Genomic DNA, 27070 nt, shown 5'->3' with positions numbered 1-27070 from the left:
GCAGTCAACTAACAAGAAGTCTTCTACTGGACTCACTAGAGAGCGCCCCTTGTGGCCACGTCAGGTAAATGCTTGTGTGGCTTTTCTGGGAAATCACGTGACTTGACAAACAAAAGGTGTGTCAAGTTTGCCGCCAAACTTGGAAAGAAAAGAAAGAAAGAGGAATGAAGGTGAGATTTAGAGTTGAAAGTAATGACATCCAATCAGTGATGGTATTGTAGTCCTCTCAAGAAAGCATCAATACAAATAATGATTGATAGACATAAATTCGCTACTTCTTTTTATTTCCTCCATTATGTCTCCCAAGCGTGAGGCGTCCCTGGTGGAGTAATGGGACACGCTTCGGCCTCGCATGGGTTGGATTCCCGGCCAGGGTTGCATCAGGAAGTTTCATCCTGAGTAAAAAGTCAGCAGAAAGCATTCATGCCATTGACTGGCTGTGGCCAAAGTGCTGAACGTGGGGGAAAAGTGTGAGGCAGACGCTTCTGCTGGCACAATATCAAAGAAAGTGAAAGTGAAATTAGACACGGTGAAGCCAAACATTGACTGCATGCTTGTTTCTAAACGCAGCGACCGTCACGAAAGATAAAGATGGTTTCTTGTGACAAATAAATCATTTTTATTATGTTTTGACTTTTATTTTGTCATAGCTGTCAAAAGTGAACACACTTATCCACATAGGTGAGTAGTAACCAGTTACATTTACTTAGATAAGAAACACAACTTTTACTTTGCTATATAACATTGTTACATTTATTGATATCATAGTTATTTATCATCTATTTAATATTGCTTGTCAAGGCCCTTGCTGGGAATTGTGGTCCCTCTGAAAGAGTATCTTTGTGGGCCCCTCTACCCCATTCATTGCCACCTTCAATCTTTGTCTTTTTTACTCTTCTTGACAGTGCCTGGCGTCATGCATACAATTTGTTTCATTTTCTTTCATGATGAACCACTTAACAAGTCAGAGTATTATTATGTAAATGCTGTATTATTATTCAATGACACATTTTACAAGAGCACATGAAACACATCATGATAAGGTAACTAAGGTCATGATTCAGTAATTATTAAGAACAATGTTTCTTACTGAGTAGAAGTTGAATGTGTCACAATACAATTGTGTGTAACACACATGCACAGTCACATCCTTGCTCTACAATCAACTGGCGACTGTTTTTTGTAATGAACTAGTGACTTGTCCAGAGTGTAGCACAGCCAGGTGACAGCTAACGTAGGCTCCAGAGCAGTGGTTCTTAACCTTGTTGGAGGTACTGAACCCCACCAGTTTCATAAGCGCATTCACCGAACCCTTCTTTAGTGAAAAAAATTAAATAAATAATTCTTAATTTAATCTTAATATATAACTATTAATCATGAAATGATGTAATTATATTAAAGAAATACTAATAAAGATATATTTTACAAACAGAAAGTTACAGGAATGTACACATGATGTTTACATCTCATTGTGCAACATGTGAATGTTTTAGTGGGAACTAAATGCGATATCGGAAAGGGGTACAAATTATTTCCAAAGCAGGACCCCCACCCAGACATACAACACTAGTACACAGCTCATGAACAACAATACGTTGTGTTACTGTCATTGTAAGTGGGCCAAAACACTTATTTTAGAAAATAATCCCATGGAAATGACTGCTGTCATTTGATTATAATAATAAAACATTGAACTTGGTATTTAGTCAGGTTTGGGACAGGTGTGCTGCTGGTGTGGCATCAGTGTGCACATCTAAGTTAAAGTACCAATGATTGTCACACACTAGGTGTGGTGAAATGTGTCCTATGCATTTGACCCATCAAATGTTTGTTCAGCCCCTGGGAGGTGAGGGGAGCAGTGAGCAGCAGCGGTGCCGCGCTCGGGAATCATTTTTGGTGATTTAACCCCCAATTCCAACCCTTGATGCTGAGTGCCAAACAGGGAGGTAATGGCTCCCATTTTTATAGTCTTTGGTATGACTCGGCCGGGGTTTGAACTCACAACCTACCCATCTCAGGGCGGACACTCTAACCACTAGGCCACTGAGTAGGTCCACGCATATGGAAAATTAGAGGGAACATTGTTTTGGGGGTATCTATAATATGCCGATAGGGAGAAGTTTTTACAAACCCCGTTTCCATATGAGTTGGGAAATTGTGTTAGATGTAAATATAAACGGAATACAATGATTTGCAAATCATTTTCAACCCATATTTAATTGAATATGCTACAAAGACAACATATTTGATGTTCAAACTCATAAACTTTATTTATTTTTTTTGCAAATAATCATTAACTTGGAATTTCATGGCTGCAACACGTGACAAAGTAGTTGGGAAAGGGCATGTTCACCACTGTGTTACATGGCCTTTCCTTTTAACAACACTCAGTAAACGTTTGGGAACTGAGGAGACACATTTTTGAGCTTCTCAGGTGGAATTCTTTCCCATTCTTGCTTGATGTACAGCTTAAGTTGTTCAACAGTCCGGGGGTCTCCGTTGGGGTATTTTAAGCTTCATAATGCACCACACATTTTCAATGGGAGACAGGTCTGGACTACAGGCAAGCCAGTCTAGTACCCGCACTCTTTTACTATGAAGCCACGCTGTTGTCACACGTGGCTTGGCATTGTCTTGCTGAAATAAGCAGGGGCGTCCATGATAACGTTGCTTGGATGACAGCATATGTTGCTCCAAAACCTGTATGTACCTTTCAGCATTTATGGTGCCTTCACAGATGTGTAAGTTACCCATGTCTTGGGCACTAATACACCCCCATACCATCACAGATGCTGGCTTTTACACTTTGACCCTAGAACAATCCGGATGGTTCTTTTCCTTTTTGTTCCGGAGGCCGCGACGTCCACAGTTTCCAAAAACAATTTGAAATGTGGACTCGTCAGACCACAGAACACTTTTCCACTTTGCATCAGTCCATCTTAGATGAGCTCGGGCCCAGCGAAGCCGGCGGCGTTTCCGGGTGTTGTTGATAAATGGCTTTTGCTTTGCATAGTAGAGTTTTAACTTGCACTTACAGATTTAGCGACCAACTGTAGTTACTGACAGTGGTTTTCTGAAGTGTTCCTGAGCCCATGTGGTGATATCCTTTACACACTGATGTGGCTTTTTGATGCAGTACCACCTGAGGGATCAAAGGTCACAGGGATTCAATGTTGGTTTTCAGCCTTGCTGCTTACGTGCAGTGATTTCCCCAGAATATCTGAACCCTTTGATGATATTACGGAGCGTAGATGGTGAAATCCCTAAATTCCTTGCAATAGCTGGTTGAGAAATGTTGTTCTTAAACAATTTGCTCACACATTTGTTCACAAAGTGGTGACCCTCGCCCCGTCCTTGTTTGTGAACGACTGAGTTTCTAATGGAAGCTGCTTTTATACCCAATCATGGCACCCACCTGTTCCCAATTAGCCTGTTCACCTGTGGGATATTCCAAAAGAGTCTTTGATGCGCATTCCTCAACTTTCTCACTCTTTTTTGCCACATGTGCCAGCTTTTTTTAAACATGCTGCAGGCATCAAATTCCAAATGAGCTAATATTTGCAAAAAATTACGTTTTCCAGTTTGAACATTTAGTATCTTGTCTTTGCAGTCTATTCATTTGAATATAAGTTGAAAAGGATTTGTTGTATTCTCTTTTTATTTACCATTTACACAACGAGACAACTTCACTGCTTTTGGGGTTTGTATATTGAAAAAAAGAACATTAAAAAATAATAAAGTCCACAAAATGTATCAATCAATTTTTTTTAAATTAGCCCCTTAAGTCGTTGAGCAGCTATAAAATGATGTTGCTGAAAAGAGGATATGTATCAAATGTGTGTGTGTGGAGCACAAGCACTGATCCTGCAGCCGTGTGCGGAAGTGTCAGTGTGCACACTTACTAAATAAAAGCTAAATAGTGCTGGCACCACAGCGATGAGTGTTGATAAATCATATTGGGCGTGATAAATCATTATATTAGCATTTTCTCCCAGTATCGTGGCTGTTTTAATGATCAGCATATATTCTACATATTATTTTGCATATTCTGCTCACTTAAGAGACGCCATCCACTTTGCACAGGTTTAGTAGATCAGCTCTGCGTGTGCCATCAGGTTTGCACCTGTTTTAGTACACGCAAACCTTTAACAAATCAGGCCCTGTGAGTCCAACTCCATCCTGGAGAAGAGGATTGTACTTTGTCACACCTGTGCAACTTGGGTGTGCCACCTGAAGACTAAGCTCCTGCTGGTAGCTCTTAACCACAATAAGGTGACAATCTCAAATATGAAAGTGAAATCAATTCAATAAAGTATCCTTGATCCACATTTTTCAACCCATTTATCTTAACTTGATGGCCCAATTCTTCAACTGAATGTTCACCTTTAGTAGGACTTCACACACAATAGTCAATATTTACAAAAGTGACAAGTACAGTCCACTTATGAAGAAAACAAAAACATTCTTCTCAAACTAGTTCATCAACAAGTCAGCTGCATCATGCCTCAAAGTTTCCGCATTCTCCACTTATTCACACACAGAGAAACTTAACAGCACTGCCTACACTCTAGACATAGTCATCTTTTTTTTTTTCAGCTTGTCTTTTACTCTACCAACTAACATGGAGTCATCAGTTCCCCTCTTCTTTGACATTATTTTCATTTCATTGTGTTGTCTGACCAGTAAACACTTGCAGCGTGAGGAAGTCCACATTGACACAAATAATGATAGCCTGCATCTTACTTTTCATCAACAGCAATAACAACTGATAGCCCTTTTCATCTGTTTTAATTATGAGACTCAATTGTGTCAAAGTCATGATTTTTTTATTTCATGCTTGAAATAAGAAATGATTACTTTAAAAAAGTAGTTTTATACTTGTGAGTGTTGATGACACAGCTTTGCAACACTTGATATTCTAGTTTCAAGCAAGTTTTACTCAATATAGGTCATCAAATCTCAGCAACAAGCTGTAATATCTTACTGAGATCATTTAGGACCAAAACACTTAAAACAAGTAAAACACATAAAATCTGCTTAGTGAGAAGAATGATCTTATCAGACAGAAAATAAGCAAATATCACCCTTATTTGAGATATTTCATCTTACTTAGATGTCAGTTTTTGCAGTGCACCCCCTGGTGGCGCTATTGCTGAAAAGTGGCAGCAGTCAACTGACAAGAAGTCTTCTACAAGCGCCCCTTGTGGCCACGTCAGGTAAATGCCTGCGTGGCTTTTCTGGGAAATCACCTGACCTGACAAGCACAACAGGTGTGACAAGTTTGCAGCCAAACTTCTTCATCGGCTGTTTTTCTACTGCTCACCAACTTATTCATTGAATCAAAGAATGGAATAGAATAGAATGGACTTTATTGTCATTATATTTGCATATAACGAGATGAAGGACTCCAACTTAAGGTGCGGTAGTGGGAACAAATAGGGGATAGTGTTTCAGGGCTGTGAAGTCATCAGAAAGCACTTCTCACTAACTCTTACAACTTTAACACAATTTGGTCAGGTCCTGCTGCTTTACTTGTGTCCAGGCTCTTTCAACTTGACTTTTAACAGGGGCCAGGAAACGCCAGCATATAACCCCAATTCTTCAGAGTTTGCACTGGCTCCCTGTTCATCTTAGAATTGAATGTAAATCCTTGCTGTTTGTTTTTAAAGCATTACATCAGGGGTGTCCAAAGTGCGGCCCGGGGGCCATTTGCGGCCCGCAGGTCATTTTTTAACGGCCCCACGGCACATTTTAAAAATACGGTTGAAAAAAAATGAAAAACATAAAAAGTGGTATAAAAGAGCAAACAGGTGAAATGTAACAAGAACATGTTGCAATGTTTACTCTAATAACACAAAGCTGTTATGCAGGCTGTTTCTTTCTTAAAAAATAATAGTGAATCAAAATCAATGTCATTATGAATTATTGACCTATTCAAGGCTCCAATTACATCACATTAAATATTCCACTTTGAGATATTTTTTGGGGCAAATGTTGCATATTTTGTGTTTGCCATATAAAAAACTGAGCTGTTTTTTTTTTAAAAGAAGGGCCTAAAACGAACAAACAAAAAACATAAACAACAATAAAACGTATAATTGACGGATAGATCTGAAGTTGATCTCGAGACTATTGTGTTAAATGTAAACAGTAAAAAAAATGTATAATTTATTTTGTAACACTTTAATGAGTAGGACCCTTTTGGATCCCCAATCATTTTAGTGTGATTTGTTTTTAAGTGTCATTGCTCAAAAAATAATAATGAATTAAAATCAATGGTGTTATTGACCTTTTTAAGGCTCCAATTATTATATAATCTCAAATATTCCACTTAAAAATTTTATTGGGTGAAAATATTGCATATTTGGTGTTTTTTCCATTAAAAAAACATGGTTTTCTTTGACAAAAAGAGCATACAACTTAAATCTTTAAAAACTTTATATTGACAGATAGACCTAATGTTGATCTAGAGATTTAAAACTTGAATAATAATACAAATAATAATACTGAATAATGACACATTTTTAATATTTTTTTTGAGAAAAACCCTTTGGGGTCCCCGGGGATCAAGCCCGAGTGGAGGCCTAAATGTATATTTTTTATACATATATTGTATTGGTTTTTAAAATAAATGGCCCCCGCTTGCTTTGGTTTTTCAGTGTGCGGCCCTCAGTGGAAAAAGTTTGGACACCCCTGCTTTACATGGACTGGCACCTCAGTATATCTCGGACCTCATCCAAATTTACACTCCTGCGCGCGCTCTGAGGTCCGAGAGCCAGCTCCAGCTCGTGGTGCCCAAGACCAGACTTAAAACCAGGGGAGACAGGGCAAAATAATTGGCATAAAACACGTCCTAGAAAGTCGGAGAAAGTTATACATGTAAACAAACTACGGTGAGTTCAAGGACCACCAAAATTAGTAGGACAAAACGGCGCTCACCAAATACTCGAATCAGTGAAGCATGTTTAATATAAACAGTGTGCTTTATAACAATTAGGGAGGTTTGTGTAATGATTGTCCTCCAATACACGATTTGTTTGTGTACATTGAAATGATTCTGATCCTCATCTAATGACAGCTACAAGCAATTGTTTTGTTGCTGAAAATAAAAAGAGTGTTAAAAAAAGAGCCATAAATCCAAAGTCCAGAAGGCAGTTGCAGAAAGAAACACAACAGGAAGTAAAAGAGGGCCTACAGTGACCCCTGCTGGAATTATTAAGATAGTGGCAACAAATCCTGGAAATAAACTAACACCATAACCATAGCTAACGTTGCTAGCTAGAAAACATGGACATAAAACAAAATGAAAGTACATTTATACGAGGTGACGCTTGAGTGCGACGGCGTGCAGGACGATGAGGACAGTGGTAGATGCGATGCTCAGCTTTTCCGCAATATAGACAAAGCAGAAGACGAAGGCGACGATCTCTCTCTGCTTGAGAGAGACGATTCCCTCCAAGCTGCATGGGTTCCTCCTCCCGTGATATCGGCAAGGCATCGACAACGGGTATCGGTGCGGACGTTGTTTGACGAGCTCCATGGCCACGCCCACTATACGTCGAGGTGCGAAGTCCTTGCCGTCGGAATCTCTCTCTCTCCCAGTCAATGAGGCGATTCTCAATCTCCACCGCCAATGCGACGAGCTACTGCAATTTAATGTTGGCCCCCGGGTCTTGGCTTTGACAGCCGTGCTCTACATCAGTGGTCCCCAACCACCGGGCCGTGGATCGATTGGTACCAGCCCGCACAAGAAATTTAAAAAAGAAAATAAAAAAATGTTTTAATTTTTATTTTTATTAAATCAACATAAAAACACAAGATACACTTACAATTAGTGCACCAACCCAAAAAAACCTTCCTCATTCACACAAAGGGGTTGTTTCTTTCTGTTATTAATATTGTGGTTCCTACTTTATATATCAATACAGTCTGCAAGGGATACAGTCCGTAAGCACACATGATTGTATTTTTTTATGACAAAAAAAAAAAAGAAAAAAATGAAGGATAATAAATGATACAGAGGGAGGTCTCTAACAGCCTACAATGAAGAGAGCTTGGCCATGGCAGAATTCAAGCTGCAGGGCAAGGAGTTTGAAGTGCATTAATGAACTCATATGGTGAATATCTTGGAGAAAGCACACTGTCAGAAAGTGTTTTAGTCTTATCTTATTCTGACGCAGTTTTGACATGTCAGATTTCCTGTGCTCTTAATTTGGCGATCTAGTCTGAGACGTCATTTCCTGTTTGTAGTGTTTCTGCGTAATATGGGCTCTTGTGTAAACAGCATTGTGTGCGTTCCTGACTAAAATGTAAGTATACGTCGAATATAGCACGGTTATTAATGCTAAAATGCCTATAATGCGTTAGATGTAGCCTTAAACGAGTGTTTGTTTGCAACAATGTTTCTGCATGACGACATAATTCGCCAGCTCAACTTTCGCCCTGTTAATACTTCTTGTTACACAGTAGTTACCCTATCCTACCACTAGAGGGCGACACAGACCACGTTTAAATCACTGTCTAAATCAACAGTGCTTATTCTCCATTCATCTCTTATGGACTGCTTTAATAGTCCATGTACATTTGTTTGTATATTTGTTTTACAACACATTGTAGAGTATATTATATATAATATTATACATATCCTGTTGTATTATTGCATATTATATTGCCTAAATGTACCCTAATCATTATTTGTATGTGTTCCCTTTAGACCACACACACACCCCACACACACCTATACTACAATTGTTCAACTTCATCATTAAAGAGTGCCTGAAAGCCTCTCTGTGCCCTACTCTCTGACCGGAGTCCTTGTCCTAAGAAGATATCAGACCAGCATTCTGCATCCAGAGTAACCTACTCTATCACACACACCATCACTTGAAGTAAATAGTAGTACTTCAGTTTGAGCACATCATTAAATAGTTAGTTTGACATTTGCATGTAGACTGGAGTAGTTCAGGCAATACATGGGCAATAAGATGGGATGTTGCTATGTGACAGGAAGGAGGAATATAAAACCGCTTCGGCTTCTCCAAGTTAGGAGTGACACATTTTGTTGGACTTGACCTCCTCCAGGAACTGCAGTTCTGTATGACCACGCTCGCTTGTAATAAAGCAACTTTTTGTTCAGTCAAGCGTCTGACGTCATTTTTGATCCAGCCGCACTGCCGTGTTCGGACCAGGATGACAAGACCAGAAATACACGTCAAGTTCAAATTGTTTAGTGCAGTGGTTCTTAACCTTGTTGGAGGTACCGAACCCCACCACTTTCATACGCGCATTCACCCAACCCTTCTTTAGTGAAAAATAAAACGTTCTTTTTTTTTTTTTCAAATCCAAGACAAAGTTATATGTTTTTGGTAACACTTTAGTATGGGGAACATATTCTAAGTAACACAAATTTAATTTAGAGTTTTTTGGACACTAGGGGAACATATTCTAAGTAATAAAAACTTAATTTAGAGTTATTTGGTTAGGGTTAGGGCGAGTGGGGGGGTGAGGTGGGCGCGGTTGGGGGGCGGGGTTTGGTGGTAGCGGGGGTGTATATTGTAGCGTCCCGGAGGAGTTAGTGCTGCAAGGGGTTCTGGGTATTTGTTCTGTTGTGTTTATGTTGGGTTACGGTGCGGATGTTCTCCCAAAAGTTTGTCTTTCTTGTTTGGTGTGGGTTCACAGTGTGGCGCATATTTGTAACAGTGTTAAAGTTGTTAATACGGCCACCCTCAGTGTAACCTCCATGGCTGTTGACCAAGTATGCCTGGCATTCAAGGTGTTAATAAGTACTTAATAATGACTAGTTAAGAGCCAATATGTTCCTTTTTTCTTTTTTTTTTAAATGTATTAATCAATCAACAAAACAATACACAACAACACCACAACAATGCAATCCAATTCCAAAACCAAACCCGTCCCAGCAATATTAAGAACAACAATAAACAGAGCACTTGAGGATACACAATTCCAAATGTAGTGAAACAAAAATGAACATTATCGACAACAGCATCAATATTAGTAACAATTTCAAAATAGCAGTGATTAAAAAACCCTCATTGATATCATCATTAAAAACATTAATACAAAATAACAAAAAAATGAGAAAAGAACAATAGTGTCACAGTGGCTTACACTTGCATCGCATCCCATAAGCCCGACAACACACCGTGTCCAACATTTTCCACAAAGATACAATAAATCATATTTTTGGTTCATTTATTAGTTGAAACAAATTTAAATAATGGATCCCATATTCCAATATGTGACTCATTATTATCTAAACTAAATGCAGTTTGTTCTACTGATATCATCTCCATAGCTTGTGTGTAGCAGTCAGTGTGAGTTGGACTATCAACATCTATCCATTTTTTTAATATTACCCTTTTTGTTATTATGCATATTGAAAGAAATGCATTTTTACTCTTTGATGACACGTTACTAAATTGATGGAGATCCCCAAGAATACAAGTTTGCAGTGTCATTGGGATGTTTATATTAAGGAATGTGATTGCTTCTTTTGTTGTTTTCAACCATAACTCTTTTATTCTCTGACATTCCCACAATAAATGAACAAGAATTGCCTCGGCTGCCCGACACTTCATACATAACTTGCTATCTACTACACCAATCTTAAACAGCTGAGAAGATGTCAAATACAATCTATTCAATATCTTGAATTGAGTCAGCTTATCTTTAATGCTTCTAAAGGACTTATTGGCATTTTTCCAAATATCATTCCATGATATGTGTCTTTCATCTAAAATGTTTAAGTCCATCATCCATTTCCCAACACATGCATCATTTGCATTTCTAGTGTGGTGTTCATTTATTATTCCATAAAATAGTTTAATTAATTTCTTAATTGTATCTTGATTAAAAATTGCATCTTCCAGTTCATGGCTATTTAAAGACATACTTTCAGAGGATATGCATTTATTTACAGCGTGTTTTAAAGAGATAAAATGTAAACAATGATTTCTGAGTACAATATATTGATCAACTAAATCATTGAACGGTTTAAAATAGTTTTTATTAATAATATGATGAGGTTTAGTAATACCTCTGTCTTTCCATGTTGTCCATTTAACCACATTTTTATTAATGATAACATTAGGATCGTACCAAAGCTGTTGATTGACAGATGTCATTGGGTTGATTCCTAGTATTTTCTGGCACAGTTTTAGAATGTTAAAGGTGGCTTCTATTGGGCTCTGCCTCAACTCATTAGGTATTTTTTTAATATAATATAAACTCCCCACATCAATGTCCAAATTCATTAACATATTTTTTTCTATGTTGCTCCAGTCCTTATCTGCAGAAGAATGAAATAAGTGGCTTGCTTGTTCACAAGCGAAGGAGATATAATAATGTAAGAAGTTTGGTAATTGTAGTCCTCCTTTATCTTGTGTACAAGACAACCTTAAGTATGAACATCTGGCCTTCTTTCCACACCAGATCAAATGTGATATCATTGTATGTATTTTCTTAAACCAACTTTTATTAACTAGGAGAGGCATCATTTTCAGTATATAATTAACTGCTGGCAGTATACTCATTTTTACTATGTTCACCCGACCCCAAAGTGATATTTGGAGACGTTCAATTTTGGATTCTATCTTATTTTTTAAATGTTTAAGATTTAGATCTCTACTTGTATAAAGGTTTGGTGTAATGTGTAGTCCTAGATTTATGATTTCTGCCTCTTTCCATTTAATTTTGGAGTTCTGAACTTGTGATTTCTTGCAGTGTTTATTAAGTGGTAATATTTCACATTTGTCCCAATGGACTTTATACCCTGATAAACAGCCATATTCAGTGATGACATTATTGATATAGTGTAGAGAGGAGTTAACATGTGACAGCTAGAGAATTATGTCGTCACAATACATCCATAGCTTATTACACTGAGAGCCATTTTTTATACCACGAATATTATTTTCACTTCTTATTTTTGCAGCTAAGGGTTCAATAACCAAATTAAATAATAATCCAGATGCAGGACATCCCTGTTTAACTCCTCTTTTTAACAAAAAAGGTTCTGCAATATGATTATTGGTTTTGACTGATGCCATGGGCCTTGTATAAAGCATCTTAATCCATTGTATAACATGATCTCCAAATCCAAATTTACGTAATGTGCAAAACATAAATGAGCAGTTTATGCGGTCGAATGCCTTCTCCGCATCAACAGTACATACTGCTGTGGGATAAGGGAGACTACTAGCATAGTAAATAACATTAAACAATTTCCTTGTATTGTCTGAAGATTGTCGACCTACCATGAAGCTGTCATGTCTGTGTAATCATGTTTTGTTTAGTTTAGTTATTGGACTCTTTAGTTTCTGGCTTTTCACTCCCTTGTCTTGTTTCCATGGTTACCCATTAGTTTCACCTGTTCCACGTCTGGACTAATTGTGCACTCTTGTTTGTCACCATAGCAACCCATTAGTTTCACCTGCCCTCACGACTCACGCACCTGTCTTTAATCATGTCACTATTATTTAAACCCATTGTTGCCAGGAAGTCTCCCTGGCGACATCATACCCCTGACTCTCTGCTTCACACTTTGTTTACCTCTGCGCACTTCATGCCATGTCCAAGTAAGTTGTTTCTATTCATGCCACAGTTAGCGACTTTTGTTCATGTCCTTAGTTTTTTGCCCACGTGCAAGTCTTTTTGTTTCGTTAGTCAAGTTTGTACTTCCGCCTTGAGCGCACCTTTTGTTCCTTTGTTAGTGTAAAATAAATAATGTCTTCACCTTCACGCCATGTCTGGTCCAAATGTTCATTTGCACCACGGGAGAACAAACCACGCCATAGTCCAAGTCGTGACAGAAGCCAGTTTGGTCAGTATGAATTAATTTTCCTATTACATTTGATAATCGTGTGGCTAAGATTTTTGCCAAGATTCAAAAGGATTCTCTGTTCATTCAATACATAGATTTCAGCAGGATCTACCCCAGTCTGCTGACATGCAAGCAGAGTAGTAGATTTTTGTAAAAAGCTTTTATAATTGTAAAGGACAATGTTTTATCAACTGATTGCAATAATGTAAATTTGTTTTAACTATTAAATGAACCAAAAATAAGACTTATTTTATCTTTGTGAAAATATTGGACACAGTGTGTTGTCAAGCTTATGAGATGTGATGCAAGTGTAAGCCACTGTGACACTATTGTTCTTTTTTTTTGTTTTTATAAATGTCTAATGATAATGTCAATGAGGGATTTTTAATCACTGCTATGTTGAAATTGTAACTAATATTGATACTGTTGTTGATTATATTCATTTTTGTTTCACTACTTTTGGTTTGTTCTGTGTCGTGTTTGTGTCTCCTCTCAATTGCTCTGTTTATTGCAGTGTTGCTGGGTCGGGTTTGGTTTTGGAATTGGATTGCATTGTTATGGTATTGCTGTGTATTGTTTTGTTGGATTGATTAATTTAAAAAATAAAAAAATAAAAAAATAATCGATTTTTTTTAAAATGAGAATCGATTCTGAACCGCACAACGTGAGAATCGCGATTCGAATTCGAATCGATTTTTTTCCCACACCCCTAGTAAGCACACATGATTGTATTTTTAAATGATACAGAGGGAGGTCTCTATAACAGTGAATGAAGAGAGCTTGGCCATGGCAGAATTCAAGCTGCAGGGCAAGGAGTTTGAAGTGCCTTAATGAACTCATGTGGTAGATATCTTGGAGAAAGCACATTGTCAGACAGTGTTTTAGTCTTATCTTATTCTGACGCAGTTTTGAGATGTTAGATTTTCTGTGCTCTTAATTTGGCGATCTAGTCTGAGACGTAATTTCCTGTTTGTAGCGTTTCTGCGTAATATGGGCTCTTGTGTAAACAGTATTGTGTGCGTTCCTAACTAAAATGTAAGTATACGTCGAATATAGCACGGTTATTAATGCTAAAATGCCTATAATGTGTTAGATGTAGCCTTAAACGAGTGTTTGTTTGCAACAATGTTTCTGCTTGACGACATAATTCGCCAGCTCAACTTTCGCCCTGTTAATACTTCTTGTTACACAGTAGTTACCCTATCCTACCACTAGAGGGCGACACAGACCACGTTTAAATCACTGTGTAAATCAACAGTGCTTATTCTCCATTCATCTCTTATGGACTGCTTTAATAGTCCATGTACATTTGTTTGTATATTTGTTTTATAACACATTGTAGCGTATATTATATATAATATTATACATATCCTGTTGTATTATTGCATATTATATTGCCTAAATGTATCCTAATCATTATTTGTATGTGTTCCCTTTAGACCACACACACACCCCACACACACCTATACTACAATTGTTCAACTTCATCATTAAAGAGTGCCTGAAAGCCTCTCTGTGCCCTACTCTCTGACCGGAGTCCTTGTCCTAAGAAGATATCAGACCAGCATTCTGCATCCAGAGTAACCTACTCTATCACACACACCATCACTTGAAGTAAATAGTAGTATTTCAGTTTGAGCACATCATTAAATAGTTAGTTTGACATTTGCATGTAGACTGGAGTAGTTCAGGCAATACATGGGCAATAAGATGGGATGTTGCTATGTGACAGGAAGGAGGAATATAAAACCGCTTCGGCTTCTCCAAGTTAGGAGTGCCACATTTGTTGGACTTGACCTCCTCCAGGAACTGCAGTTCTGTATGACCACGCTCGCTTGTAATAAAGCAACTTTTTGTTCAGTCAAGCGTCTCTGACCTCATTTTTGATCCAGCCGCACTGCCGTGTCGCCCTTCTGTCCGGACCAGGATGACAAGACCAGAAATACACGTCAAGTTCAAATTGTTTAGTGCAGTGGTTCTTAACCTTGTTGGAGGTACCGAACCCCACCACTTTCATACGCGCATTCACCCAACCCTTCTTTAGTCAAATTCAAGACAAAGTTATATGTTTTTGGTAACACTTTAGTATGGGGAACATATTCTAAGTAACAAAGATTTAATTTAGAGTTTTTTGGATACTAGGGGAACATATTCTAAGTAATAAAAACTTAATTTAGAGTTATTTGGTTAGGGCGAGTGTGGGGGGGGTTGAGGTGGGCGGGGTTGGTGGGCGGGGTTTGGTGGTAGCGGGGGTGTATATTGTAGCGTCCCGGAGGAGTTAGTAATGCAAGGGGTTCTGGGTATTTGTTCTGTTGTGTTTATGTTGTGTTACGGTGCGGATGTTCTCCCGAAAGTTTGTCATTCTTGTTTGGTGTGGGTTCACAGTGTGGCGCATATTTGTAACAGTGTTAAAGTTGTTTGTATGGCCACTCCTCCACCTTTTCCAGGACGATGGCATGGGAAGACATTATATGCATTAATAGCAACGTCCTTGTCAGAGACTGCTTTACTTAGCCACCTTAAGATAAGATAAGGAAGAGTCTAATTTTGGCAGGAGACTCCTATTATTGAAATGGAGGCCTGACCCGGCTCTAAATTCATCAGCAGTACTGATGTTATTGAAGCTGGGTCCTGGATTTGGTTGCACATTGCCTGATAGCAGAAGTAAAAGCAGTATCAAGATTTTCTGTTTCATTTTGTGAGATAACCCAATAAAAACATTTGGCGGAATTTGCGGCCCGCAGCTAATCTTTAACGGCCCACGACACGTTCTACAAATACTATATAAAACAATCTAAGTAGTGTAATAAAAGAGGTGAAAACAGGTGAAATGTATCAAAGAAAGGTTGCATTGTTGATTGTAATAAAGCTGCCATGCAGGTTGTTTTCTCTTTGAGGCTCTCATTGCTCAAAAATAATAATGAATCAAACTCAATGTTATTATCAATTATTTAAACTATTCAAGGCTCCAATTACACTGTAAAAACTGTTGCCTAGATCTAACTCAATAAAAATAAGGCAACATTTTCCAAGCAATTCTTGTTAGTTTAGTCAACTAATTGGTATTTTGAGTAAGTAGAACTTAATAATATGCATTTCGATTTATGCAAAAAGATTAAGTTGCTTTTACAGAAAAAGCCAAGAAATTGAGTAAAATCAATGTAAAAAAAAAACATCAGCATATTAAACACACAAGACTTAATTAAAATAAGTAACATTTAAATGAAAAAAATTTTTTTGTACTCAATTGTATTAATTTTGACCAACTTACCCTTTCTTTGTTTTGAAAATGGAAACTGCTTAAAATAATTACTTAGAATGATAAAAAAATCAAGACACATCAAATTCCAACCTTTATGAAATCATTACCATATAAAAACAGTGGCAATGAGCTGGACAGTATGAACAGTCAACATCCATATTTAGTGCATAGAATGCATGACCTCAACTTTTTAAAGTGCTGTATAGAACACCTTCACAGTAGTTTTCTTTTTTTTTTAACCGTATACATATTAAAACGTTTTCACAAGCCATATCCAAACCGTGTCAATAAGCTGGACAGTATTAACAGTCAAGAACATCAGTATTTAGTGCATAAAAGAATGCATGACCTCAGCATCTCAAGTTGTACTTAGAACATTCACAGTATAGTTTCTTGCTAAAACAATTTAACATTAAGATTATCTGTACTTCTGTAACAATTCACAAGCAGAACACCTTCACCATAGTGTCTTTCAGTGTGTATATTTTGAAACATTTGAACTTAAACAACTCACAGATCCCTCCTTCTGACCAGCTGGAGCTTCACAGTGGGGCAATTTAGTGTGTATAAAACATAAAACAACTTCATTTACACACCAGAAACGATGACCTGGAGCTTTGTATAAAACCTGAACAGGACAAACCGTTACAACATTCTGAAGAATTCCACTCAATGAACAATGTATAATGATTTTGAACAGACAAGAAAATAGCTGTTCAAAAGTGCAAGCTGACAGTCATGGCTCACTGCCTAAGCTAGAAGCTTGTTTTTGAGAGTCATGAATTTGGGGGTTGGTTTTGGGCGCAGTGTGTCGAGTCCCACAAAAAGTCTTTGAAACACCTCAAATGTTTTGGAAAGTTTGGATGGATACTCAAGATTAAGTGCATACGTCAACCCCAGAGGTAGGCAGCAGACTTTGGCCAGGTTTCCAAGATGAGTAAGGACTGGTACTCCCTCAATGATGATTCCTACTGCATTTGGCTCACGACAGATGTAGATGCTCATATTCTTCATTTCCAGGTCCTCATGAACAGTGGTCTCTGCACTTCCCTTTGAGATACAAAAACAGTAATTAAAAAAAAAAAAACATCTAATTTTATATTTATTATAAGTTGTGTGATTTAATTCAGATAATGATTACTTTTGTGAAGACCATTTTGAAAACTTTTGAATTCTAATTTGAGATCTTGTACATTAAACTTGGTACAATAGATGCATTTCCAGCCACATGTTTTTTATTGGCTTTTCTAATTTGCATATAAAAAAACCCTGAATAGAACCACCAGAAATTAAAACAAACAAACAACAGTAATATGTTATTGATATATATATAGAGTAAATGTTTTAATGCTTGTTTAAGGGGAGTATTTTTTGTTTGCATTGTTTTTTTTAGGGCAAACAGAAACACAAGACAGAAAGGCATCACTCTGTGGTGCTATGCTAATTGGCTATCCTGGGGCTCCTGCCAACTAGCTGCATGCTGGACCTCCACCTGACAACTGCTGGTTCAGTCAGTTCACATAAAAGTAAACCCAATTTAAGCTTGTACATCAGACTGATCCAAACCTGCTTTTAAACAATACTTACACAGTAGTCAGAGATGAGCTCCTGTCCACTCTCTCCCATGTAGTCTCCGTGGCATCTCAGAGTCACATCTCTCTTCATCACTGCAGAGGCACTTGGGTCCTAGAGTTAATAGAAGAAGAATAAATAAATGAATTTTGTTGGCAATTTTACTCCAAATCTGTGATACCGTTATTAGAGTTTTGAGCTTTTAAACCACTTTGAACCCACCTGTATCAGTTCCATCAACAAGTTCTTGATGTGCTGACCAGTCACTCCTCCTTTTGCACCGAAGAGCTCCAGGAGTTTTGGAGTGTACCTGTCCAGTTGGGACATAAATGTTGATTCCAGTGGAACAGCTGTGCACCTTCAGAACTCGTCATTAAAGGGGAAGATTATCACAATTTCAGAAGGGTTAAAACCATTAAAAATCAGTTCCCAGTGGCTTATTTTATTTTTCGAAGTTTTTTTCAAAATTTTACTCATCATGCAATATCCCTAAAAAAAGCTTCAAAGTGCCTGATTTTAACCATCGTTATATACACCCGTCCATTTTCCTGTGACGTCACATAGTGATGCCAACACAAACAAACTTGGCGCATAGAACAGCAAGCTATAGCGACATTAGCTCGGATTCAGACTCGGATTTCAGCGGCTTAAGCGATTCAACAGATTACGCATGTATTGAAACGGATGGTTGTAGTGTGGAGGCAGGTAGCGAAAACGAAATTGAAGAAGAAACTGAAGATATTGAGCCATATCGGTTTGAACCGTATGCAAGCGAAACCGACGAAAACGACACGACAGCCTGCGACACGGGAGAAAGCGAGGACGAATTCGGCGATCGCCTTCTAACCAACGATTGGTATGTGTTTGTTTGGCATTAAAGGAAACTAACAACTATGAACTAGGTTTACAGCATATGAAATACATTTGGCAACAACATGCACTTTGAGAGTGCAGACAGCCCAATTTTCATCAATTAATATATTCTGTAGACATACCCTCATCCGCGCTCTTTTCCTGAAAGCTGATCTGTCCAGTTTTGGAGTTGATGTCAGCAGGCCAGGGAAGCTAGGGTCGATATTCTTCTCTTGATCATCTTCGGTGGCATAAGGGACGATGTGAGCCAAGACATCCAGGGGGTTTAGCTCGCTCGTCTGCGGGAACAAACCGCCGCCATTGCTTGCCGTTCTACCGAGGTCCTTTGTCCCTGAATTGCTCACACACTCCGGCAGATTCAATGGGGGTCTGGCGGCAGATTTCTTTGACTTTATCGTTGGAAATGCATCTGCTTTGAGTGTCGCAGGATATCCACACATTCTTGCCATCTCTGTCGTAGCATAGCTTTCGTCGGTAAAGTGTGCGGAACAAACGTCCAATTTCTTGCCACTTTCGCATCTTTGGGCCACTGGTGCAACTTGAATCCGTCCCTGTTCGTGTTGTTACACCCTCCGACAACACACCGACGAGGCATGATGTCTCCAAGGTACGGAAAACAGTCGAAAAAACGGAAAATAACAGCTGATTTGACTCGGTGTTTGAGAAAATGGCGGATTGCTTCCCGAGAGCGAATAATAGAAAGGCGTTTAATTCGCCAAAATTCACCCATTTAGAGTTTGGAAATCGGTTAAAAAAATATATGGTCTTTTTTCTGCAACATCAAGGTATATATTGACGCTTACATAGGTCTGGTGATAATGTTCCCCTTTAATCTGTAAGACAGCAAATGTTGACCGTTACTGACATTAAGGGTTTTAGTATACATTTTCAGGCAAAAAGTGAGTCTAGTATGTCATGTCCAAGTCACAATGGAAACCTGGTCAGGAAAAATAGAATGATAAATCATTTACCTGGAATGGTTTGAAGAGGGCAGGCCATCTTTCCTTAAATTCTGCCACCCCAGGAGACTTAGCAACCACTTCCTGTCGTCTCCAATTGTATACGTTCTGGCCATCATATCATTGGTGCTCCTGGCACAGTCCTTTTACACAGGGGGCAGGTGAATGAAGGACTTACTTGAGGTGAGTTGAGGAATTTGACTTCTGGGTGGTATCTTGACAGATGAGAGCGAAAGGAAGTCCAGCATTTAAAAGAGCATGGGCAACCTACATGAATGCAAGGCAAGGCATGGCTGTGTCCAAAGGTCCCATGGTGCAGTCTGTAATGCTTTGAAAAATAACTCTTGGTTGGTACAACAGTGCTGCACAATTTACAGGTCCATCCCATCTGTCATTGTAGAGAGAGAGAGAAAAAAAGACAAGTTATGGTTCATGTCTAACCTCTTGGATATATAAGCCTGATGAGAGCCCTTTATATCTGGGTTTTTTTTTACACCCTAATATACTCAATTGCAGTGTTTCCTCTAGATTTTTCTGTAGCCGCAGTGGTCTAAGTTGGTAACCTAGCAACAGTAGGGGGGCCTCGAGTAAGAACATACCTTTACTGTATGCGGCTGGTCCGTGGTAGCCCAGTATTGAGACGTGAGTGGGAGCAGTTTTTAGCAAATAATAAAAATAATTGCCAACAACCCCGATAATAACCCTGACATGACTTTGAATTCTCTACAATTATAAACTTTGCCCTCCGTGTCAAGTCACTTTCCGTAATGAGCCAATTATCAGTTGAGGTATAATTGAAGCTGCCTAATAATAAGTATATGCCCAATTGTTTGTCCATAATGTAAATAGCACTGCACATATGTACCTCAGTGAAGTCAGATGACCCGTGGTCAGACAAACGACAATATTTAGAGTAAGAACATAAAAATAAAGAAAAACCTTGGGTATTTCTTCAAGACTTTAAAATGAGGCAAAAAACTGCAATGTAAAATGATTTTTTATTGTTTACAAATTTTTTGTTCCAAACATTGTTAAAGTACAATAATTTAACAGTATTATATATTAATTAATATTTTTTGCACGTTACCACGAAGACAGAAGTTCCCAGCAGCGGCCCTAACACTCCGCCTGGAATATTTTGAAGCCTGCTGGTGTTTGACATAAGTCCCCTGGGAAAGATAAAGACAAATGTCATTCAGGGACACCACCATTTTCAGGAGATTTGGATTCTATCGATCGCTGTCAATGACGTAAGAGGAAATGACTTAAGTAAGAGGAAATGACGTAAGAGGAAATGACCCCAGGAGTAAGGTTTTTGTAGGGGGAATACATTTGGCGTGACAGCTGCAACTAACGATTCATTTGATAATTGATTAATCTGTCGATTATTACTTCGATTAATATTCGGATAAAAGAGACAAACTACATTTCTATCCTTTCCAATATTTTATTGAAACAAACCAGCATACTGGCACCATGTTCTGGACATTGGGGGTGCAGCATACAGCAATAATAACACAGAAATGTAACTCATCAGATCAGAACTGAATCAAATATTGTACACGTTTCTGTTGTGAATAATAAAGGATTCATTTTAGGCTGCCTCTGAATAATAGCATGAAATATTCCAGCACCTTCATAACATTTAGTTATACTAAAGCAGGGGTGGGCAATTCATTTTTACCGGGGGCCGCATGAGCAACCCGAGCACTGCTGGAGGGCCACACCGACAATATTTCAATTAAATTTTGCTCAAATTATTTTTGATATACGATAAATAATAATAATAATATTTTAATTTAACCTATCTTTATACAAAAGCAGATTGCTTTTGATGGTTTTATTTTTAACACTTTCTTACACAACACTTCCTGGTGTATATTACAATGCAAAAATGTCAATTTCTGTCACTTTATCCTGCATCCTCTTTGTTGTGAACGTAGCACACCTGTAAGGTGATTGGCGAAGAAGGAGGAAGCGTTGCTGTTGCGGAAATGATGAGTGAGAATAGACGTGCGTGTGGAAAGAACGAGATAAGTTGAGCTCTGTTAGTATAGGTTGCTCAATAAAAGTTTAAAAAGAGCGTCAGACTTGGTGTGCACTTCTTCTGGACACTACAATTGGTGTCAGAAGTGGGATGAAATGCCTCCCAGTTCGCCTTGCCATCAAACCTGGGAGTCTTCATTGAGGGCGGAATTCCCCCATGCCAAGCAGCGCTGCCTCTCTCCTTCCACCCTCTCTCTCTCTCTCTTTCTTTGTGTGAATCCCGGACGTGAGCTCGTCGCAGACATCCCCTCCCGTTCAATCTTGACAAAGTCGCCAGGAAACATCGTGGCACGTACCTCCCGATGACGTAGCAGGCTGAGCACACAACTTTTACTTCCGACACCAATTGTAGCGTCCAGAAGAAGTGCACACCAAGTCTGACGCTCTTTTTAAACTTTTATTAAGCAGCCTATACTAACACAGCTCAACTTATCTCGTTCCTTCCACACGCACGTCTATCCTCACTCCTCATTTCCGCAACTCAAGAACACAACATCAACTTCAGCAGGTCGTTACAATATATTCTTTAAACACAGCAACATGTGTACCACAAATTAAGCACACGGCTTTACCTTTCATTTCTGTAAAGAAATACTTGGCAGTCCATGTCTTGTTGAAAACACGCCATTCGTCATCAACTTTTCTTTTTTCAGCGTCAAAATAAAAGCAGCACAGTTGCATTGCACGCACGACATAGATGTTTTTTTTAATTTATTTTGTAATTTGGGATTGCCGCTGTTCACGTTCACTCACAATCACACACTCCATACGTCCACACGGAAGTAATACAAAACGCTTTTCAAAACAAAAGCAGCACCGTCGCATTGCACACTCGAGATAGATACTTTTTTAAATTTATTTTGTAATTTATGATTGGCCTCACGCGGGCCGGACAGGGACTTACAAAGGGCCGGATGTGGCCCGCGGGCCGCAGAATGCCCAGGTCTGTACTAAAGCGTCACTCAAATCTAAATATATTTATATAGCTTTACATTGATCCATTATGAAACCAACCTGAGATATTTCTGGCCGTTACGTTTATTTCCAAATTGCTAACCTCGCGTTTTCTCTCTCAAAACGGAGTCAAATGTGCCGGAGACACATTATCAGCCCCGCGTTGCAACAAAGGCATAACGTTAACGTTACTCACAAAAAAGCTGAACTCATGAATGCTTGTTGCCACTATGGACTTAGAAAGTTACGTAGCGTGAGTTCTTCCCTTCATCCATGGCTCCAACATGTTTCCTTTTCAGCTGCTCCTGAAGCAATGTTGTACTTCCGTGCCATTTTGCAGGAAACGCTCTTCTTTGAAGTCTTTAAAGTGAAGTGTTCCCACACTTTTGACGACTTAGGTCGTACACTTTTCTCCATCGAAGCAATAACCTCAAGATGTTTCTCCGCTGAACTATCCGTACTTCTTCTTCTTCTTCTTTTGTTTTTATGGCGGTTGGCAAGCAACCTTGTGGTGTGCATTACCGCCACCTACTGTAATGGAGTGTGGACCGAGGTGGATCCCTACTCTATATTCTTTTATTTAACCCAGTATTTTTTAAATATGTGCATATTGCTTTATAACCTATGTGTTCTGAGTGCATTCCTAATATATCTTCCACTGCTAACCTAATATTCTCTTTCGCTAACTTACTTTCCAGTATTTCCCTTTCTCTATTATATTTCCTACAATGTATTAAAACATGTCCTACACTTTCTAGCTGTTGGCAAGAATCACACAGTCCTGTAGTATGTTTCCCTATCAATTTTAATGAACTATTTAGATATGTATGTCCTAATCTCATTCTAGTAATAATGTCTTCTTCCTTCCTATTTCTATTGCCTCCTCTCATTACACCTACTCTCCTCTGGACTTTGTAATACTCTCTACCTGTTGTTTCCTTATTCCAATTATCCTGCCACTTTTTATTGTGTTCCATCTTAATTATGTTCTTCACTTCCTCTTTACTGTGCTTAATCTCCATGTTTACTTCTGTTTTAGTAGTTGCTTGTTTTGCGTACTTATCCGCTAATTCGTTCCCCTCAACTCCTACATGAGCAGGAACCCAAAGAAATGTTACCACACCTCCCGCTTTATTTATTCTGTAATTTGCCTGAACTATTTCATATACTAAATCTTGTCTTGTTTCTGATGCTATGTTTTTTATGCTCATCAATGCACTGCTTGAGTCTGAGCACACGACTGCTTTTCTTGCTTTATTTTCTTCTATCCAATGAATTGCCATATAAATTGCTACCAATTCTCCCGTAAAAACAGATAACTTATCACTAATTCTTTTATTTAATACTATGTTTCCTTGTGGGATAACAGCTGCTGCTCCTACCTTATTATTTATAGTTTTTGATGCATCTGTGTACACCATGATGTTGTCTAAAAACGTTTTCTCAATCCATTGTTCTATCTGGTAACTATTTAAATTTCTATTCTTTAGTAATTGCATGTTTACATTTGGGTTTTCATACATCCACGGTGGTATTGCAGGGATTGGTACTGTAGGGCTAACTTTAATATTATCAATTTGAGCTTTATTACATATGTCTCCTATTATCCACCCGAAACTATTCATTTTTTTCTTCTCTTTTTCTTGGCAGTTTAATAACACTTGATGGGTTGGATGTCCTTGCTTGGATCCTTTTAAGTTTGCCCAATAAACTGCTGACAATTGATCTCTCCTCATATCTAAAGGTTTTTCATTCATCTCTACTTGTAATGCTGCAACTGGGGTTGATTTTGTAGCTCCACAACATAACCTTAAAGCCTGTGATTGGATCCTGTCTATTTTCCCAAGTAATGTTTTTGAAGCAGATTGATAAATAATGCATCCATAATCAATAACAGATCTAATTAAAGTCATATATATTGCTTTCAATGTCTGCTTATCAGCCCCCCAATCTTTACCCCTCAAAGCCCTCATTATATTTAACACCTTTTTACTTTTCTCCACTATTTTGCTGATGTGGGTTGACCAGTTAATATTTTTATCAAACCATATACCCAAATATTTAAATACTTGTACCTCTTCTATATTTTCTCCATAGAGTTTAATTTGGAGCTTGTTTTGTACTTTCCTCTTTGTAAAATTTATGACTTTTGTCTTTCCAACAGAGAATCTTAAACCCCAAGCCGTTCCCCATTCTTCAACATTATTTACCGCTTTTTGAATCTTCTTTTCTATATGATTAGTATTTCTACCTCTCTTCCACATCACACCATCATCAGCAAACAGTGCCACATCCACTAACCCTTCTACTTCACTAAAAACTTCATTTATCATTATTGAAAATAATACTGGACTTATTATACTTCCTTGCGGGGTCCCATTTTCCACTTCATATACTCTGCTGTATTCATTCTCTATTTTTACTAATATTTTTCTACTTGTTAAGAAGTCTTTTATCCATCTATACATTTTCCCTCTAATCCCAATTTTATTTAGTTTTATCAGCAACCCCTGTTTCCACAACATATCATAAGCTTTCTCTATATCAAAAAATACTGCAATTATACTTTCTTTATTTATTTGTCCCTTTCTAATTTCCTCTTCCAGCTGCACTGCTGGGTCGTTTGTGTTTCTTGCTTTGCGAAATCCACTTTGGTAATTTTTTATTATTTATTTTGACTCTAAATAATATACTAGTCTTTCATTAATCATTTTTTCCATTACTTTGCCCAAATTTGAGGTCAATGCTATCGGCCTATAATTACCTGCCTCTTCCGGATCTTTCCCTGGTTTGCATATTGGAATTATTACAGCTTCTTTCCACTCCGCTGGTAATTTTCCTTCTTCATATATCCTATTATATAATTCCAAGACCACTTCTTTGCCAATACTACTTAAATTCTTGATCATCTGATAACTCACCTGGTCTTTTCCTGGTGTTGTATTTTTAACCTTTTTCAATATTCGAACCATTTCATTCAAAGAAAATTTCATATCTATAGTGTTGGTTACCCTATTATCGTTGTCTTCCATCATTTCCCCAATATTTAAACTAATTGTTTCTTCTCTCTTTTGTATTTCTACATTTCTCAAATTATCATTACTGTGCACTTTAACAAATATTTTTGCTAAAAGTTCTGCTTTTTCTTTATTTTCTACCACACACAGTGTCCCATCTTTCATCACATGATTTTTATGTTCATTTCTGATCCCTGACATTTTCTTGATCATTCCCCACACTTGGCCTAAAGGAGTAGTTCTATTTAATGATTCACAAAACTTTCTCCAGTAGTGTTTTCTTGTGTTTTTAATAACGTACCTTACTTTAGCTTGGTGCCTTTTATATTGGATCATATCTTGGAAATTATGTGTTCTTCTCAATATTCTAAATGCTCTATTCCGTTCTTTTATTGCGTCTGTGCACGCTTGTGTCCACCACGGCACTATCTTCCTTCTTTTCCCTATACTACTCCTTGGTATACTCTTTTTGGCTGCTTCCATTATGCACTTTGTAATATCTGTATTCAGTTGTTCAATATCTTGATTTATATCCACTTCCTTTAATGTCATGTCGGTACTTTCCCTATATTGTCCCCAATCACCGTGATTATACTTCCATCTTCCTTCTATTTTAGTGCTTTCTGTCCTTTGGTTTATGTTTATGTGAATGAATATTGGGTAGTGATCACTTCCTATAGTGCTGTCTTTATTTACTTCCCACTCTACCTTTCCTGCTAACCCTTGTGACACTAGTGTTAAATCTATTGCTGTTTCTTTACCCGTAACTACATCTAACCTTGTTCCCGACCCATCATTCACACACACCAGTTCTTTTTCCTCCAAAAATGCTTCCAATGTTTCCCCATTCCAGTCATCCCTTTCACCCCACATTGTGCTATGTGCATTAAAGTCACCACACCAAATGATATTGCTACTCCAGTGCTCGACTATTGTTTCTAGTTGATGAATTTGTAATTTCTTGCACGGATTATAGAAGTTTAGCACTTTGTATCTTTCTTTATTATTCCAAACTTCTACCCCTACTATTTCTAGTTCTTGTTTTTCTTTTAATATTGTATATTGCATGTCTTCTTTAATAAATATGGCACATCCTCCTCCTTGCCCATCATTCCTATCTTTACGTATTGTTATGTATCCTTTTATTATAAAGCTCAATTTTGGCTTCAGCCAGGTTTCTTGAATACATAGTACCGTATTTTCCGCACTATAAGGCGCACCGGATTATTAACCGCACCTTCAATGAATGGCATATTTCATAACTTTGTCCACCAATAAGCCGCCCCGGACTATAAGCCGCGCCTACGCTGCGCTAAAGGGAATGTCAAAAAAACAGTCAGATAGGTCAGTCAAACTTTAATAATATATTAAAAACCAGCGTTCTAACAACTCTGTTCACTCCCAAAATGTACGCAAATGTGCAATCACAAACATAGTAAAATTCAAAATAGTGCAGAGCAATAGCAACATAATGTTGCTCGAACGTTAATGTCACAACACACAAAATAAACATAGCGCTCACTTTCTGAAGTTATTCTTCATTCGT

General features: G+C 38.1%; 2 protein-coding genes across 2 annotated transcripts in view; both read right to left on the bottom strand.

The window, feature by feature from the left end:
• LOC133623080 (class I histocompatibility antigen, F10 alpha chain-like) overlaps window positions 1-7498 on the bottom strand; it is a 17717-nt gene extending 10219 nt beyond the window's left edge. The window contains exons 1-2 of the mRNA XM_072913556.1: window positions 7322-7498; window positions 4209-4257 (exon numbers count right to left, since the gene is read on the bottom strand). Coding sequence (XP_072769657.1) covers window positions 4209-4257; window positions 7322-7498 — 226 coding nt within the window. The remainder of the gene's footprint in view (window positions 1-4208; window positions 4258-7321) is intronic.
• Window positions 1-27070, bottom strand: part of LOC133609869 (retinal-specific phospholipid-transporting ATPase ABCA4-like) — a 600088-nt gene that overhangs the window by 273924 nt on the left and 299094 nt on the right. The gene's annotated exons all lie outside the window — the stretch shown is intronic.

The sequence above is a fragment of the Nerophis lumbriciformis genome, linkage group LG07 (assembly GCF_033978685.3).
Source record: "Nerophis lumbriciformis linkage group LG07, RoL_Nlum_v2.1, whole genome shotgun sequence".
Classification (NCBI taxonomy): Eukaryota; Metazoa; Chordata; class Actinopteri; order Syngnathiformes; family Syngnathidae; genus Nerophis; species Nerophis lumbriciformis.
The sequence above is the reverse complement of the archived record's forward strand: the minus strand, read 5'-3'. Positions and strand labels throughout refer to the sequence as shown.